General features: G+C 47.2%; 2 protein-coding genes across 2 annotated transcripts in view; one reads left to right on the top strand and one right to left on the bottom strand.

The window, feature by feature from the left end:
- The window catches only part of IARS2 (isoleucyl-tRNA synthetase 2, mitochondrial), a gene marked incomplete at its 5' end in the record, with an annotated part of 211,516 nt that extends 205,749 nt beyond the window's left edge, over positions 1 to 5,767 (top strand). The window contains one exon of the mRNA XM_088465027.1: positions 4,998 to 5,767. Coding sequence (XP_088321153.1) covers positions 4,998 to 5,146 — 149 coding nt within the window. The remainder of the gene's footprint in view (positions 1 to 4,997) is intronic.
- A 1,107-nt stretch (positions 5,768 to 6,874) lies between these two features.
- Positions 6,875 to 18,513, bottom strand: part of RAB3GAP2 (RAB3 GTPase activating non-catalytic protein subunit 2) — a gene marked incomplete at its 5' end in the record, with an annotated part of 258,046 nt that continues 246,407 nt past the window's right edge. The window contains 2 exons of the mRNA XM_088465026.1: positions 6,875 to 7,689; positions 18,116 to 18,274. Coding sequence (XP_088321152.1) covers positions 7,540 to 7,689; positions 18,116 to 18,274 — 309 coding nt within the window. The remainder of the gene's footprint in view (positions 7,690 to 18,115; positions 18,275 to 18,513) is intronic.

Genomic DNA, 18,513 nt, shown 5'->3' with positions numbered 1-18,513 from the left:
GCAGTATGCTTCGGGTCATTGTCCATCTGCACTGTGAAGCGCCGTCCAATGAGTTCTGAAGCATCTGACTGAATATGAGCATATAATATTGCCCGAAACACTTCAGAATTCATTCTGCTGCTTTTGTCAGCAGTCACATCGTCAATAAATACAAGGGATCCAGTTCCATTGGCAGCCATACATGCCCATGCCATGACACTACCACCACCATGCTTCACTGATGAGGTGGGATGTTTTGGATCATGAGCAGTTCCTTTCCTTCTCCATACTCTTCTCTTCCCATCACTCTGGTACAAGTTGATCTTTGTCTCATCTGTCCATAGGATGTTGTTCCAGAACTGTAATGGCTTTTTTAGATGTTGTTTGGCAAACTCTAATCTGGTCTTCCTGTTTTTGTGGCTCACCAATGGTTTACATCTTATTTATTTATTTATTAACAGTTTCTTGTATAGCGCAGCAAATTCCGTTGCGCTTTACAATTTGAATCAAGATTAACATTATACTGGGTTGTAAAAGACATACAAACATGACATACATAAGGGTAAGAGGGCCCTGCTCACAAGCTTACAATCTATAGGGGAATAGGTGTTGATACACAAGGAGAGGTGCTATTGCAAATTGGTCCAGCCGATTGCAGATGTTCTTGGTGGGCTGTATAATCCAATCACACTGGAAAGTTGGCCTAGGGTTAGGAGGATGTTACATTGAAGAAAGAGAAGATGTGATAGGTGTTTACTATAAGAAGAGAGTTAGATAGGGAGCTATAAAAGGTTATGTGGGAGGTCCTGGAATCTGATAAGCTGTCTAAAGAGGTGAGTTTTCAGAGAACGCTTGAATGTTTGGAAACTAGTGGAAAGTCTTATTGTGCGTGGGAGGGCATTCTACAGGGTTGGTGCAGCCGAAAAAAGTCCTGTAACCGTGCATGGGAACAAGTAATGTGCGGGGATGAAAGACGCAGATTTTGTGCAGAACGGAGATGTCGGGTTGGAAGATATTTTGAGATAAGTGTGGAGATGTATGTTGGTGTGGTTTGGTTAATAGCTTTATGTGTGAGTGTAAAATACGGTAGAAGACCGGCAGCCAATGGAGGGACTGACAGAGTGGATCAGCAGACACTGAACGTTTGGTGAGAAAGATCAACCTCGCAGCTGCATTCAATATGGATTTTAGTGGGGAGAGCCTGTTTTTGGGAAGACCAATAAGGAGACTATTGCAATAGTCAATGCGGGAAATTATGAGTGCGTGTATAAGAGTTTTTGCAGTGTCTTGCGTAAGATATGGTCGAATTTTGGCTATGTTTTCTAGATGTATGTAACCGGATTTAGAGACAGATTGAATGTGGGGAACAAAAGACAGTTCAGAGTCAAGGATGACACCTAGGCAGTGAGCTTGTGGGGTGGGGTTTATTGTCGAGTTGTCAACAGTAATAGAGAGATCAGGTTGGTAACTGCTATTGGCTGGTGGAAATATAATTAATTCTGTTTTGGATATATTAAGTTTGAGGTGGCAAGATGACATCCAAGATGAAATGGCAGAGAGACATTCAGTGACATGGACCAATACAGATGGTGACAAATCTGGGGAGGATAGGTAAATTTGAGTATCGTCCGCGTACAGATGATACTGAAAACCAAAAGAGCGGATTAGTTTGCCAAGAGAGGTGGTATAGATTGAGAAAAGCAGAGGACCTAATACTGAACCTTGTGGTACTCCAACTGATAGAGGTAGCGAAGTGGAGGTAGAATCAGAAAAGTGAACAGTGAAAGAGCGATTAGAGAGGTAGGATGAGAACCAAGAAAGGGCTGTGTCTTGAAGACCTAGGGATTGTAGTGTTCGTATGAGGAGAGAGTGGTCAACAGTGTCAAAGGCAGCAGAGAGATCTAGAAGAATTAGGAGTGAGTAATGGCCTTTAGCCTTGGCAGTGACCAGATCATTTACTACCTTAGCCAGTGCTGTCTCAGTGGAGTGTTGGGAACGGAAGCCAGACTGAAGTGGGTCCCAGTAAGTTGTGGGTGTTAAGAAAGTGTGTGAGGCGAGTGTAGGCAAGTCTCTCCAGTAGCTTGGAGGGGCATGGGAGCTGGGAGATAGGACGGTAATTTGAGAGAGAGTTAGTCTCAGAATTTAGTTTTTTCAGAATGGGAGTAATCACTGCATGCTTGTACACTGATGGAAGTGATCACTGCATGCTTGAACAGTGATGGAAATATACCAGTAGAGAAAGAGAGATTACAGATTTTAGTTAAGTGTGGAATGAGCACAGGAGACAGAACTTTACTGATTTGTGAGGGCATAGGATCAAGAGGAGAGGTAGTAGAGTAGGAGGATGAGAAGAATGTAGATACTTCATCTTCATTAGTGGGGTCAAATGATGAGAACATGTCACTGGGTTCAGGTAGGGAATTGAACAAGACCCTGGCTGAGGAAGTGCATACCATTTCATTTCGGATATTATCAATCTTGTTTTTGAAATAGGAAGCGAGATCTTGTGCACTGATAGTAGCAGGCGGGTTGGGTGACGGAGGGGTAAGAAGTGATTTAAATGTATTAAAAAGTCGCCTGGGGTTAGAGGCTTGGGCAGAGATGACAGATTGGAAATATGTCTGTTTGGCATTATCCAGTGCATTACGATAAGAGTTGTAGATATACTCCAAGTGACTTCTTCACATATAAGTCTGAGACTTTCGCCACTGACTTTCTACTTTACGTGAGAGTTTTTGTAGGTGTCTTGTGAATTTGGAATGCCACAGTTGACGTCTAAGTCTACGCGGAATGTGATGGGTTGCTGGAGCTACGTCATCAAGGGCTAGTTCTAGGGTCTGGTTCAGGTGTGATACAGCAGTCTCAGGAGAAGTGAAATTAGAAATAGGTAAGAGTGATTGTTGCAGAGAGGTGGATAGTTGTTCAAAATTAATAGCATTAATATCTCTGCGGGTTTTAGGAGGTTTGGTTGATTTGCTTGGCATTGAGGTCGACGTAATGGAGGAGAGTGTGCAGGTGATAAGGTTATGATCTGAGAGAGGGAAAGGAGAATTAGTGAAATCAGAAACTGAGCATAGTCTGGTAAATACAAGATCAAGGCAGTGGCCATCGTGATGAGTAGAGGAGTCAGTCCATTGGGAGAGGCCAAGAGAGGAGGTTAAGGAGAGAAGTTTGGAGGCATGAGGGGATTGTGGACTGTCAATGGGGATATTGAAATCACCCATAATAATGGTTGAGATGTCAGAGGATAGGAAGTGAGGGAGCCAGGCAGAAAAATGTTCCAGAAATTGTTGGGGTGGACGATAGATAACAGCAATGCGCAGAGAGAAAGGAGTGAAAGTCCTAATAGAATGTACTTCAAATTATGTAAATGTAAGGAATGGTACCTGTGGAATAACTGTGTATGTAAAAGATTGGGACAGTAGTATTAGTACTCCACCTCCTTTACTATTACCAGGCCTGGAGGTGTGTGTGAAGTGTAGGTCACCATGTGAGAGCGCTGCAGGGGAGGAAGTGTCTGTTTGTGTGAGCCATGTTTGTGTTATTGCCAGAAGATTGAGGTTATTAGAAATAAAGAGGTCGTGGATGGATGTTAGCTTATTGCAGACAGAACATGTGTTCCATAAGGCATATTTCAGTGTTTTGGAGGGTGATGGGAGGATTGTGATGTGTCTGAGGTTTGCTGGATTTATATTCCGTAAGTAGGGCATGTGTGTAGGGCCTGGATTTGGTGATATGTCACCAGCTAAGAGAAGTAGAAGGAGAGAGACATAAATATAGTTCTGTGTTTTGTATGAAAGTTTTTTATGGCGACAGGTTGTGGATGTTATGGTCAATTTAGAAAGATAAGTAAATAGCTCATGTGTGTTCACAAGAGGGGAGCAGATTATTGAGGCTACAATGTGTACAGAGGGGTGAGCTGCAGGGAGAGTAAAGGATGCAATAGCCTTAGAGAACATGCCATGGAGGGAAATAAGAATGAATAATGTTTGGTACATGATGGTTTAGAATAAAAAGAGAAAATCCGTAGAATACAAATACTTATAGTTTGCATTTAGAAATTACCGGCTTTATGATGTTCAATGTTTGTTCAACTGTTTTTTTAACTGTTCATTTTGATACTTCATGCATGGGATGCCCAGCCCTCTAGATCTGAAGATATACTGTGGCTGATTAACATAGACTACATCTGAGACATGTCCAGCTGACCTAAGGTGTTAAATTGCCTTGTGTTTGACTATGTAAACAACAGCCCAGTTTGCCATCTTGTGGTGAACCCTCTATATTCACTCTTGTGAAGTCTTCTCTTGATTGTTGACTTTGACACATATACACCTACCCCCTGGAGAGTGTTCTTGATTTGGGCAACTGTTGTGAAGGGTTTTTCTTCACCAGGGAAATAATTCTTCTGTCATCCACCACAGTTGTTTTCCGTGGTCTTCCGGGTCTTTTGGTGTTGCTGAGCTCTCTGGTGCGTTCTTTCTTTTTAAGAATGTTCCGGACAGTTGATTTGGCCACACCTAATGTTTTCGATATCTCTCTGATGGGTTTGCTTTGATTTTTCAGCCTAATGATGGCTTCACTGATAGTGACAGCTCTTTGGATCTCATATTGAGAGTCGACAGCAACTGATTCCAAATGCAAATGTCACACCTAGAATCAACTCCAGACCTTTTACCTGCTTAATTGATAATGAAATAACGAGGGAATAGCCCACACCTGTCCATGAAATAGCTTTTGAGTTGATAGTTCCATTACTTTTGGCCCCTTAAATATAGGAGGCACATATAGAAACCATTGTAATTCCTACACCGGTCACCTGATTTGGATGTAATTACCCTCAAATTAAATCTGAGAGTCTGCAGGTAAATCACATCTTGTTTGTTTCATTTCAAAGCCATTGTGGTGGTGAATAGAGGCCAAAATTTGAAAATTCTGTCAATGTCCCAATATTTATGCACCTGACTGTACATCGGCTGTATATAGTCTGTTAAAAAAACCTTCTGTTATTTTCCCAGGTGGGGACATTTATGAGGAGGAGACGTATAACGTTATAATTAAGCCATGTACCAAAGAGCGCTGCCCTCGCTGCCGAAAATACACCTCGCAGTCATCGCTAACTCCCTGCCCGCGCTGCCTGGATGTCATCGCTGGTAAGTGGAGCTAATAGCCTGGAAGATGCCGTTTGTGGTTCGGGTGACTTGTCAGAGCGCTGCAGACGTCTGTCCATCGTAGAGTACAGACAGGACACAAAGAGAACCGGGGTCGTCCTCGCCCTTGTGCGCGGCGCACTGACACTGGCGCCAAATTCTGAGCTTTTACGGAAACTGCGGCTTTGGTTCTTTCTATTCCTAAACTGTACAAGAAAACAAAATGACAGAATGATTGGTTGCTATGGGCAACCTTCCCTTTTTCCCTGTGCAAACATAAGTATCTGAGGCCATTGTTACAGTGTCCGCCGGATGACGCTCCACGGAAGGACCAATCACAAGACCTATTTAAAGCTAAGCTTTTTGGACCCGTTTTGCTTTGTGGCAGAGACACCTGGTGGATAATATCTACAACCCAACGCTGAGGTATCTCAGCTGTAATCCAGGCTGGATCATCGGCACAGACTGGGGACATCAGGAAAGACTGAACGTATCCTGTCCTGGTACCGGCTTTATATACGCTGCATAGATTTCCCAGTATCCACATTGTGTGTTTTATACAGTGTGACAAAAGCAATTGTAACTATGTATTTTGAGCCTGTGATATCACTTTAAGCAAATAAATCAATTTAATAGGATTTTTTTGTGGTTTAAACGTCTCCTGTGTAGAATTCTGCGACTTCCTCAAATCTGTATCCTGCCCATATTAAACTGTTTCTGAATGCCCGACATTGCTCTCTAGGTCGGGGGCTGCTCAACCCTCATTTTCAAATACCCAAATCATTAATCATGCACAGGAGCGTTAAAGGATTTCTGTCAGTGGAATAATTATGGATTTAGTGCTACTTGAGGATTGTGGTTTGGAACCCCTGCTCTACATGAACTGGTTGTAGTAATGCTGAGGTTTAGGCTTCCAGCACCAGTAAGACCATTTTTTTTATCTTTGTATTTAGCATAAAACCAGTGAATTACAGCCGTGGCCAAAAGTTATGAGAATGACACAAGTATTGGTTATCACTAAGTTTACTGCTTCAGTGTTGTTAGACCTTTTTGTCAGATGTTACTATGGTATACTGAGGTAACATTACAGCATTACATAAGTGACAGATGTTACTATGGTATACTGATGTAACATTACAGCATTACATAAGTGGCAGATGTTACTATGGTATACTGAGGTAACATTACAGCATTTCATAAGCGTCAGATGTTACTATGGTATACTGAGGTAACATTACAGCATTACATAAGTGTCAGATGTTACTATGGTATACTGAGGTAACTTTACAGCATTTCATAAGCGTCAGATGTTACTATGGTATACTGAGGTAACATTACAGCATTACATAAGTGTCAGATGTAATGCTGCAGAAGAGTCTGCTCCCGACGCAGGATGAAGAAGAAGATGCAGAAGACAGTCCTTAATTACTCACCTTCCCAAGCGCTAATTACTTCCAATTGTTTAATTAGTCCTCGGGGGGGTGCCGCGGGGGAGTCAGAGCAAGTCCCGGTGATTTTTCCTAAAATCATCGATCTTAGGATAAATCACGCTTGCGCAGGAGGTGGGTGAATAAAAACCTCCCTGTGCGTATTTTTTCAAAAAACCTGCACCTAATGGAATAGCAAAAAACCCGCACCTGCAGGAAAGAGCTCACAGGTGCAGGTTTTTTGCTATGTGGAACCTGGTTGACCTCAGTGTTGTCTGTAATTAGAATAATAATATATAAATCACCACTTCACGCCAACAGATTTGTGATAGTTTATTTAATATTTGCATCTGATTATGTTTTAAAATGAAAGTTGCCCAATTCCCCAATGTTTATAGTACATGGCTATAATACTCTCTATAACAGCTGCAGTGCTCTATGATTCTCTGTATTAGTTGAGGATAAGCTCATTTGCCTGAAGCAGGAGTAGTGTCTGGGTCTCTATATACAGGGAGTAAGGACTCTGCAATTACTCTACAACCTTCCATATAATCTCCTGTTTAGCTCTCACAAACCCGCTGCATAAATGAAGAGAAACAAACGTTACATGAAGATTCCTGTGTAACACATATTTGCATATTATTCTGTCACAGAGTATTTCAGAGCTTTACAAGACAATGATTGTTTAATTACAAATGGATTTTCAGCATAGACATGATGGCTGGTTTAGTCCTATATCGGCCGCCTGTCCCAATAAAGACATGATGGCTGGTTTAGTCCTATATCGGCCGCCTGTCACAATAAAGACATGATGGCTGGTTTAGTCCTATATCGGCCGCCTGTCACAATAAAGACATGATGGCTGGTTTAGTCCTGTATCGGGCGCCTGTCACAATAAAGACATGATGGCTGGTTTAGTCCTGTATCGGGCGCCTGTCACAATAAAGACATGATGGCTGGTTTAGTCCTGTATCGGGCGCCTGTCACAATAAAGACATGGCTTCCACAGCCTCAATCAGGTTCAGGGCTAGACTGTACTGGCCGTGGTTGTCTGGTAGCAGTTCCACCACTTTGTCCACCAGCTTGGCTGTAGTTGGTATTGGCACATCTGTGTTCTGGAGATCCTGTGGATCCTGGAACACAACAGATCAGCAGATTTAGTTTGGTGATTGCAACAGTTGTAGCTATTCGGAACAAAGAAATGACACAACAGTAACCGTAAAGTAGACCCCCTGTACAGCAGTTATGGACCTCTGAGCCTTTACATACACAAACATATATACACACACGTCTCTTTTTAAAAAAAAATAAATGTATGGTTTTAGTCTATTACTGACGTGTCCGTTTTGAACTTAGAGTTGCCCATGTGGCCGCTGCAGTGTACAGAGTTGCCCTCGCCATGCTGTACAGTGTGGATTTAGATGTACGCAGGTAGGAATCAAAATCATTTACCTCACTATAAGGGAAAAGTGCAGTTACTGTGGCTGCCGGGATTCTCTCTCCAGCCTCACAGACTATGAATTCCCCAGAATGGTGAAACTATCACTGGAACCACAGAACTATGCACATCTAATGTTACCACAATGTTGTGAGTCTACGCACATCAATTCATTGTCAGATAACAGAGTTATCTACTGGGCCAAATCCAGTTGTTCGGTTGTGGTCATCCATTGACACCCAGACTCTCCCTATACTGGAGTAGAGCAGTGTTTCCCAACTCCAGTGCTCAGGGACCTTAATCAGTGCATGTACCATCCCCACCTCAGTACAGGCCTCTGATTTAGTAATGCCTCTCTACCTCTCCAGAGGGGCATTATGTAGGTAAGATGTGACGGTTGGAGAGGTAGAGGGGCATTATGTAGGAGAGATGTGATGGTTGGAGAGGTAGAGGGATATTATGTAGGAGACGCGCAATGGTTGGAGAGGTAGAGGGGCATTATGTAGGAGAGATGTGACGGTTGGAGAGGTAGAGGGATATTATGTAGGAGAGATACGCAATAGTTGGAGAGGTAGAGGGATATTATGTAGGAGAGATGTGACGGTTGTAGAGGTAGAGGGGCATTATGTAGGAGAGATGTGACGGTTGGAGAGGTAGAGGGGCATTATGTAGTAGAGACGTGACGGTTGGAGAGGTAGAGGGGCATTATGTAAGAGAGATGTGATGGTTGGAGAGGTAGAGGGGCATTATGTAGGTGAGACGCATTGGTTGGAGAGGTAGAGGGGCATTATGTAGGAGAGATGTGACGGTTGGAGAGGTAGAGGGATATTATGTAGGAGAGATACGCAATAGTTGGAGAGGTAGAGGGATATTATGTAGGAGAGATGTGACGGTTGTAGAGGTAGAGGGGCATTATGTAGGTGAGACGTGACGGTTGGAGAGGTAGAGGGATATTATGTAGGAGAGATGTGACGGTTGGAGAGGTAGAGGGGCATTATGCAGGTGAGACGCAATGGTTGGAGAGGTAGAGGGGCATTATGTAGGTGAGACGCAATGGTTGGAGAGGTAGAGGGGCATTATGTAGGAGAGATGTGACGGTTGGAGAGGTAGAGGGATATTATGTAGGAGAGACGCAATGGTTGGAGAGGTAGAGAGATATTATGTAGGAGAGACGTGACGGTTGGAGAGGTAGAGGGATATTATGTAGGAGAGATACGCAATGGTTGGAGAGGTAGAGGGATATTATGTAGGAGAGATGTGATGGTTGGAGAGGTAGAGGGGCATTATGTAGGAGAGATGTGATGGCACGTCTCTCTCCTACATAATGCCCCTCTACCTCTCCAACCGTCACGTCCCTCCAACAACATCTGAGTCTCCTACTCTCACTATGGGGCCTATGTATCAAAGCTGGGAGAGAGATAAAATTGTAACAAATAAATCACCAATCAGCTCCTAACTATCATTTTTAAAATACAGCCTGCAAAATGTAAATCTGAAGCTGATTGGTTAGGACTTTATCTCTCACAATTTTACCTTTCTCCCAGCTTTGATACATAAGCCCCTATGTACACTTACAACAGATGGCTCTTGCTGAAAATTCATCCTCTTCTCTGCTACATTTCTGCACTCTCGAAACCATCTAAGTCGGGTCCTTGTATGGTTTATCACCCACAGTGCAACCTTCGTAGTGCGCCCACCATGGCTGCCTCACCTGGTACACTCGTGGATGGGATGAAAAATACATGGACCTGACTATTATGGTGGGACCGTACTCCTAGCGTCAGGACGCTGCAAACACCCATTTTGTGTCATCTCTTCTAGGTGTATTTATTCCACCCAGGGTAATCCTACGTAGTGCGCCCAAGACGGCTGCCTCATTTGGTACCTTTGTGGGTGGAATATATAACCCATGGAAGTTATTTTCCAAAATGTCTACACCAACCCCGTAATATGCTTATTGTTCTCTGTAGGTTTCAGTTGATTTTAATTATCTCGGTGTGGTTTTCTATTTTTTTGCAACACCAAATCCTTGTACAATGTACCATGTTTTCTGATGTCTGTAAAGCGACTTTGAGTCCTATGGGAGAAAAGCGCTATATAAATAAATTATTATTATTATTAAGTCCCTTATCACCTCTTTGCCCCCTATCCCAATTCACTAATGATTTTGCTGCTCACTTTACCTTACCTGGCCTACTGACCTCATCTTCCTTTCATTCTCAAGAAACCCTCCCTGGACCCTGCTGCTATCTCTAATAACTGTCCCATATGTCTTCTCCTCTTAGGCTCCCAGCTCCTTGAGCAGGTTGTCTATAACTGCCTCACCTACAGTCTCTCTTCTTGACCTGTTCCAATGTGGTTTTCAATCTTTCCACTCCGCAGAAACTGCCGTCACAAAGGCCACCAATGACCTCTTCACTGCAAAGATCAAAGAACACTTTTCTATTTTCATCCTGCTTGTGACATTGTCCACCACTCCCTCCTCCAAATCCTACACGTCATTGGCTATGTGACAGTGTCCACCACTCCCTCCTCCAAATCCTACACGTCATTGGCTATGTGACAGTGTCCACCACTCCCTCCTCCAAATCCTACACGTCATTGGCTATGTGACAGTGTCCACTCACAGTCCAACCCTGTCTCTGCTTCTCTGTATCTATGTCTACCTCACCCACCCGTCCTATCAGTGTTCCCCAACGTTCTCTCATTTGTCCCCTTCTCTTCACACTGCATTACCTCCTCCTTTGGAATGCTCATCTGCCCCTTCAGCCTCCAATAACACCTATATGCTGATGCCACCCAACTTTACCCCCCCCTCCCCTGACATCTATCCCAGGATAAGGAGATGTGTGTATGTAGAGCAGGTAGGTAGAGGATAAGGAGATGTGTGTATACAGAGCAGGTAGGTACAGGATAACAAGAGATATGGTAAGAATTTACCTTTGTTATCTCTGTTTCGATGAAGTCCATAGGGTCCACAGGGTTGACCTTGGGGTATAGCTGGATCTGGATCCACGGGCACCACGCAGTTAAAGCTTTGCTGCTCCCAGGATGCACTTGGGTCTCCTCCCCTATACCCCGCCTCCGAGCTACAGGCACCTCAGTTGGTAACCAGCCAAGGCCGGAGGAGGAGACTAAACAGAGAGAAGGAAGACTGGAACACACAAGAAACCATACTCACAGAAATGGGAGACGGAAAACCGGTGACCAGCCACACAGCCCATATGAAGCCAGGTGCGTCAGGGCGGGCGCCCTGTGGACCCTATGGACTTCGTAGAAACAGAGATAACAAAGGTAAGTTCTTACCATATCTCTTGTTTTCTACTTCAGGGTCCATAGGGTTGGATGTCCCAAAGCAGTTCAACTAAGGGCGGGGATGCTCCTGTGCTGAAAGGAGCACCCGGCGCCCGAAGGATGCATCCTGAGAGCCGAAGGTGTCAAACGCATAGAACCTCAAAAACGTTTGAATTGAAGACCAAGTGGCCGCTTTACACAGCTGAACAGCAGAGGCGCCACGTCTAGCAGCCCAAGAGGGACCCACAGAACGAGTGGAATGAACCTTAACAGAGGCTGGCACATGTAAACCCTCCTGTGCATAAGCCTCACAAATAACGGAACGAAGCCAACGGGCTAACGTTTGTTTGTTGGCAGGCCAACCCCTCTTGTGAAAACCGAAGAGGACAAACAATGAATCAGACATCCTAACCGAATCAGTCCGGTCCACATAGATTCTAAGCACCCGGACTACATCTAAGGAAGCCTCACCAGCTGAAAGATCAGGTGACTGAAAAGCTGGCACAACAAGTTCCTGATTGATGTGGAACTTTGAGCAAAAACTCAGGACGAGTGTGGAGCACCGCTCTGTCCTGGTGAAAGATCAGAAAAGGAGGGCGACAGGAAAGCGCCCCCAATTCTGACACCCTCCTGGCAGAAGCAATTGCCAGGAGAAAAACGGTCTTAAACGTCAGCCACTTGAGTTCCACCGACTCAAGAGGCTCAAAAGGAGGACCCTGCAAGACCCGTAGCACCACCGCCAAGTCCCAAGGAGCCACCGGAGGCACGAAGGGAGGCTGGATCCTGAGAACACCCTGGAAAAAGGTGTGAACATCTGGCAGTGTAGCAATCCGTCGTTGAAACCACACGGACAAAGCAGACACATGAACCTTCAGACAGGCAAGGCGTCAGCCGAGGTCCAAACCTGATTGAAGGAACTCCCAAGATTCTGGAAACCCGGAACACCTGAGGATCATAGCTTCTGTATTCACACCACTGAAAGTAAGTGCGCCACACCCTGCGGTAAATCCGTGCGGAAGCAGGCTTGCGTGCCCTAAGCATTGTACCAATGACCAAACTGGAGAAACCCCGAGACCTCAAGACGGCTGTCTCAAGAGCCACGCCGTCAAAGACAGCCGACCCAGGTCCGGGTAAAGGCAGGGCCCTTGAGACAACAGGTCCCGACGCTGGAGAAGAAGGTACGGAACGTCGATGGAGAGGCTCCTCAGATCGGAGTACCAACACGAGCGTGCCGCCGTCCTGCTTGAATTTCCGCAGAACCTGAGGAAGTAGGGATATCGGAGGAAACAGATACGCCAGGTGAAACGTCCATTTCACTGACAGCGCGTCTACCAGACAGGCGCCTGCGTCTCTTGTCCTTGACCCGTAAATGGGCAACTTGTGATTGTGACAGGAGGCCATCAAGTCCAGCTCCGGCAGCCCCCACCTATCCACGAGTAGCTGAAACACCTCTGGGTGAAGCGACCATTCCCCGGGATGCACGTCGTTATGGCTGAGGAAGTCCGCCTCCCAATTGAGGACTCCGGGAATGAAGACTGCCGAGATCGCTGGAATGTGACACTCTGCCCAAGCAAGAATGCGAGACACCTCCGACTTCACTGCCCGACTGCGAGTTCCTCCTTGGTGGTTGATATACGCCACCGTGGTGACGTTGTCGGACTGCACCTGAACCGCCCTTCCGTGAAAAACGGGGCCGGACGACTGCAGGGCCCTGTATACTGCCCGCAGTTCCAGGATGTTGATGGGGAGAAGTGCTTCTTCCGCGGACCAACGACCCTGAAGCGACAATGAGCCGGTCACTGACCCCCAACCCCGGAGACTGGCATCCGTCGTGAGCAGGACCTAGTCCGGGATCCAAAAGGGGCGCCCCTCGACCAGATGAGCTGTCTGAAGCCACCAAGCCAAAGACTGCCGAACCTCCGGGGACAACACCAGCATCTGAGAGCGGATCCGGTGAGGTAACCCGTTCCATTCCGATAGAATCAGCCCCTGCAGGGGCCGGGAATGGAACTGGGCAAATTCCACCATGTCGAATGACCGACAGGCGGCAACTGTTCAGGCAACTGTGTATCCGCAGCTGTAGGGAGGAGACCTTCTCTGGGGTCAGGAAGATCCTTTGCTGACGCGAATCCAGCAGGGCTCCCAAATGAACCATCCGCTGTGATGGAATCAGGGAGGACTTTTTCCAATTTATCAGCCGCCCGTGCACTTGCAGGCAAGCGATCGTCAGGTGGAGATGTTGAAGCAGTACCTCCGGGGAGCTCGCCAGCAACAGGAGGTCGTCCAGATACGGCAGCAGCCGTACATTCTGGTTCCGAAGATGTGCGGCCATGACCGCCATAATCTTCATGAATACCCTCGGTGCCGTGGAGAGGCCAAAGGGTAGCGCCCGGAACTGAAAATGATGTTGAAGGATAGCAAACCTCAGATACCGCTGGTGCGAAGGTGCTATCGGAACATGGAGGTAGGCGTCCTGGATATCCAGGGACACCATGTAATCCCCAGGTTCCATCGCCAGAATGATGGAACGTAACGTTTCCATCCTGAACTTGGGAACCCTGAGGAATTTGTTCAGAGAGTTCAAATTGAGGATAGGGCGATGAGAACCATTGGGTTTCTGCATCAGAAACAGAGAAGAATAGTACCCCGTCCCTCGTTGTAATTGAGGAACGGGAACAATGACCCCCTGCTTTCAGCAAGGACTCTATAGCTTCCTGAATCTGTAAAGTCTTGGTCTTGTCCTGAGAAGGACTCGTGCAGAAAAACTGGTGGGGCGGTCTGTGCCGAAAAGACAGGGCGTACCCCTGGGAGACCACTTCTCGAACCCAGGCATCCGTGGTGGTATTGTGCCAGCACTGGGCAAATAGAAGAAGTCGGCCTCCCACTCTGGGGTCCCCCAGAGGGAGGCCCGTCCCATCAGGCAGAAGGTTTATCTTCCTGCTTGGAAGAAGGGCGCCTGGCACTCCAGGCCTGCTTCTTGGGCTTAGAAGCGGCCTTGGTCGCCAACTGCCTCGGGAAGGACTGACCTTTGGCCTTGCCCTGAACCCGAAAGGACCGAAAGGCAGAGTTCCATACCTTGGTAGGGGCAGAAGCCGAAGGGAGGAAGGCTTGTTTAGATTTAGCCAGAGTATCCACTATTTTGTCCAAGTCTGGACCAAAAAGCAACTCTCCATTAAAAGGTAAGGCCTACAGGCCCTTTTTGGAGTCTGCGTCAGCTCTCCAAGACCTCAGCCACAAGGACCGACGCGCCGACACAGCTGCAGCCGACACCCGAGAGGTCAGCAGGCTTGCATCTAACGATGCTTCCCCAATGTAGGAAGCCTCATCCCTCATTTGTCCTATCAACGCTCTCTGGATCTCCGGAGCATCCTCCAGAAAGGTATCCTCCAAAGCGTTGGCCCAGCTCTCGATGGCCATGGACGGACGAGCCACCACCCCCGAGAGAGAGTAGATAGATCCCACAGACAGGAAAGTGGAGACTTGTTTAAAATCTTTCAGGGAGGAGATCGACGACAAAGGCAGCGTAGCGCTTTTAATTAAGCGGGTGACATGAGAATCCACCGCAGGCGGAGTTTCCCACTTCCTGCAATGAGCCTCAGGAAAAGGATAGTTTGAAGCCAACCGTTTCTGCGGTTGGAATCTCTTGCTGGGCAACTGCCAGGCCTCTGCCATATGATCCGTTAACTGGTCGGACAGGGGAAAAACAGTCGAAGCTACTTTGGCCTTTTTAAAATTAGGGTACTTCGACCTGGGAGCTGGCGCATCCTCCTCTATATGAAGGATGGCCCGCACCGCCCTAACCAATGCCGGCACATTAATGGAGGACTTAGCCTCCACCTCCTGGGCCCCGGCATCCGAGTCAGAGTCGTCATGGATCTCTCCGTCATCCGAAGACACGTCCGTGAACTGCGCCGCCAGTGAAGCCAAACGTGTTGCTTGGACGCCTTTGGGGGCAAATCACTGTGCAACATAGACTGAAAATCTGATGACGAAGCCGCCAGGCTCTGAACAGAGCTGGAGAGGACATCCACCCAGGGAGGGGGTACCGTTTGATGATACCCCTGAAAAGGTACCAACGACTGCTGCGGCACCGTGGGAGATTGCACGTATACAGGCAATCCCGCATAAGGACCCACAGTCTGAGACCCGGGAGGAGACTGCACCAGACGCGTCACACCCGGGGAACGGGGGATGGTAGGCTGGGGCAACGCCCTAGAAGGGACCGCAAGCCGGTCCGCGATCGACGCCAGCACTTGCGTAAACATCGCCCACGGAGGATCCTGCGCCACCAGAGGTTTAGAGGGACCAGGTACCAGCTGGCACCGCCCGCACAGACCGTCCTGAGACAAATCCGCCCCGTCAACCCCTGCCGAACAGCGTCGGCAGGAAAACAACACAGGAGCCACGGAGCGCTCATTCTCCTCATCAGACATGACACAAACTTTTGCAATAAAAAAGTATCACCGAAACGAGGTAAGGCGTATAACACCTGCGCACTCCCAAGTATGCAACACAAGCAGCCCACAATATGGTACTGAGTAGCACACCGCAGTATGTGACGGGCCTCACCAATACGTAGATCTATATAAGTGAGGTACACAGAAAGAACACCCCTCCCCCACGCACCTGCGGGCCGTAGGAGAAGGAAAGGGATAGGTATAAGCTGACAGTAAGTAGAAAATAAGCACAGACAGGCAGCACTAGCAATAGTCACATACCATGCAGAGAAGTTAAACTCACTGCACCTTCCGCTACAATCAACCTCCCAGATTCAGTGTCTGGGAGGGCTATAGCGCTGTGAACACTGTCCTGATCAGGGGAGAGGTACGCAGGGGACGCTGCCCAGATTCAGTGTCTGGGAGGGCTATAGCGCTGCGAACACTGTCCTGATCAGGGGAGAGGTACGCAGGGGGACTGGTCCACTGGAAGCCGCCTGGGAGCTCTGCGTTGCTGCCTGGGAAGATGGCCGCCGGAGAGTTCAGAGGAGGAGTGGCCAGAAGATAACAGCCCAGCGACGCCAGCACACATGAGAGAAGGCGCGCTGGGCTGAGGGGAGGAGCCGCACAAGCAGGGAAGGCTGACTCCCCTGCTAGTAATGAAACCCCAGGGACGCCGGTTCCCCGCCGGTACTTACACCCTGGGGGCCAGCGGTCACGCGGGGTATGCCTCTAAGGGGGGAGGCCACCGCTACTAGCGCCGCCAGTATGTCCCCAGAGACCGGCGGCTTAAAGACTGCCTTTGATCCCCGCGCGCAGCGCTACACGCGGCTTACCTGGCCCCGTAGAATCCGGCAGCAGTCAGTGGGAGCTCCCGGAGCCAAGCTAGTACTGACTCCGGGGTCCCGATGCGATCCCCAGATCAGTACTGCCGTCGTAGCGCCAGCGGGGCTGTTGGAGCGGCAGCGTGGACGTCCAGATGGACAGTCTGATGCTGCCGCTCTGAAGATAGTGCATCCTGGGAGCAGCAAAGCTTTAACTGCGTGGTGCCCGTGGATCCAGATCCAGCTATACCCCAAGGTCAACCCTGTGGACCCTGAAGTAGAAAAGGAGATGTATGTATGTAGAGCAGGTAGGTAGAGGATAAGGAGATGTATACAGAGCAGGTAGGTACAGGATAAGGAGATGTATGTATACAGAGCAGGTAGGTACAGGATAAGGAGATGTATGTAGAGCAGGTAGGTAGAGGATAAGGAGATGTGTATGTAGAGCAGGTAGGTACAGAATAAGGAGATGTATGTAGAGCAGGTAGGTACAGGATAAGGAGATGTATGTATGTAGAGCAGGTAGGTACAGGATAAGGAGATGTATGTAGAGCAGGTAGGTAGAGGATAAGGAGATGTGTATGTAGAGCAGGTAGGTACAGAATAAGGAGATGTATGTAGAGCAGGTAGGTACAGGATAAGGAGATGTATGTATGTAGAGCAGGTAGGTACAGGATAAGGAGATGTGTATACAGAGCAGGTAGGTACAGGATAAGGAGATGTATGTAGAGCAGGTAGGTACAGGATAAGGAGATGTATGTAGAGCAGGTAGGTAGAGGATAAGGAGATGTATGTAGAGCAGGTAGGTACAGGATAAGGAGATGTATGTAGAGCAGGTAGGTAGAGGATAAGGAGATGTATGTAGAGCAGGTAGGTAAAGGATAAGGAGATGTGTATGTAGAGCAGGTAGGTAAAGGATAAGAAGATGTGTATGTAGAGCAGGTAGGTAAAGGATAAGGAGATGTATGTAGAGCAGGTAGGTACAGGATAAGGAGATGTATGTAGAGCAGGTAGGTACAGGATAAGGAGATGTGTGTATGTAGAGCAGGTAGGTAGCGGACAGGCCATACGGGAAGAGTGAGGAAACCAGATATTAATGAAAACCTCTTATTCTGTACTTCCCCCAGAGTGTAAAATAGGAACTTTATAAAGTAACAGATCATCTTTAAAAATTATTTAACAAGAAGTTCTCTAAGTAATGTGAACGGCTACAAAAAGTGTCCGTTCCCCGAATGCAATGGGGCATGTAAGGAAACAAATGTAGCACTAAATATAACCCTACATCTCGGTGATTATTACTTTATGTGACGTAAGCATGATAATTAGTTCATTTAATTTTTTTTTTCAATCTAAAACTTATTTAATATAGATTTTGCCACATTTTTCGCTATATATTGTTCATAAAGTAAAAATATATTATAACATGCCACCAAAAGAGATCTTATTGTTAAAACAATATAAACTGCACTTAGCAGTGAATTAATAGGCATAACGGTTATTTCTCTCTGGCCATACAGGGTGCCAGGGCATGGCTCAGGTTTGGGTACGTGAGATGGCGCCCACTTACCATGGCTTTAATCCATGTGCAGAGTGTAGGGGGCAGCCTGGCGAGCAGCTCCATCCCCTCCTTTGTCTGAGTGCGCAGTAATGCGTGTGACAACCGCTGCCCCGTCAGGACCAACAATTGTGATGCCAAAACTTCTTTGTCCTCAACTTGCAGGATGGCCTAATAACAACACAACAAGTCATCAGGACTGGACCCGATACAGGAGATACACGAAACTGCTGACACCCCATCCCTGGTGATATTACTGCAGCAGATACAGGAGATACACGAAGCTGCTGACACCCCATCCCTGGTGATATTACTGCAGCAGATACAGGAGATACACGAAGCTGCTGACACCCCATCCCTGGTGATATTACTGCAGCAGATACAGGAGATACACGAAGCTGCTGACACCC

Source organism: Taudactylus pleione, unplaced genomic scaffold (genome assembly GCF_031769625.1).
Source record: "Taudactylus pleione unplaced genomic scaffold, aTauple2 ptg001804l, whole genome shotgun sequence".
In the NCBI taxonomy this organism is placed as follows: Eukaryota; Metazoa; Chordata; class Amphibia; order Anura; family Myobatrachidae; genus Taudactylus; species Taudactylus pleione.
Note: the sequence above shows the minus strand (reverse complement) of the source record. Positions and strands in the feature narration are given on the sequence as shown.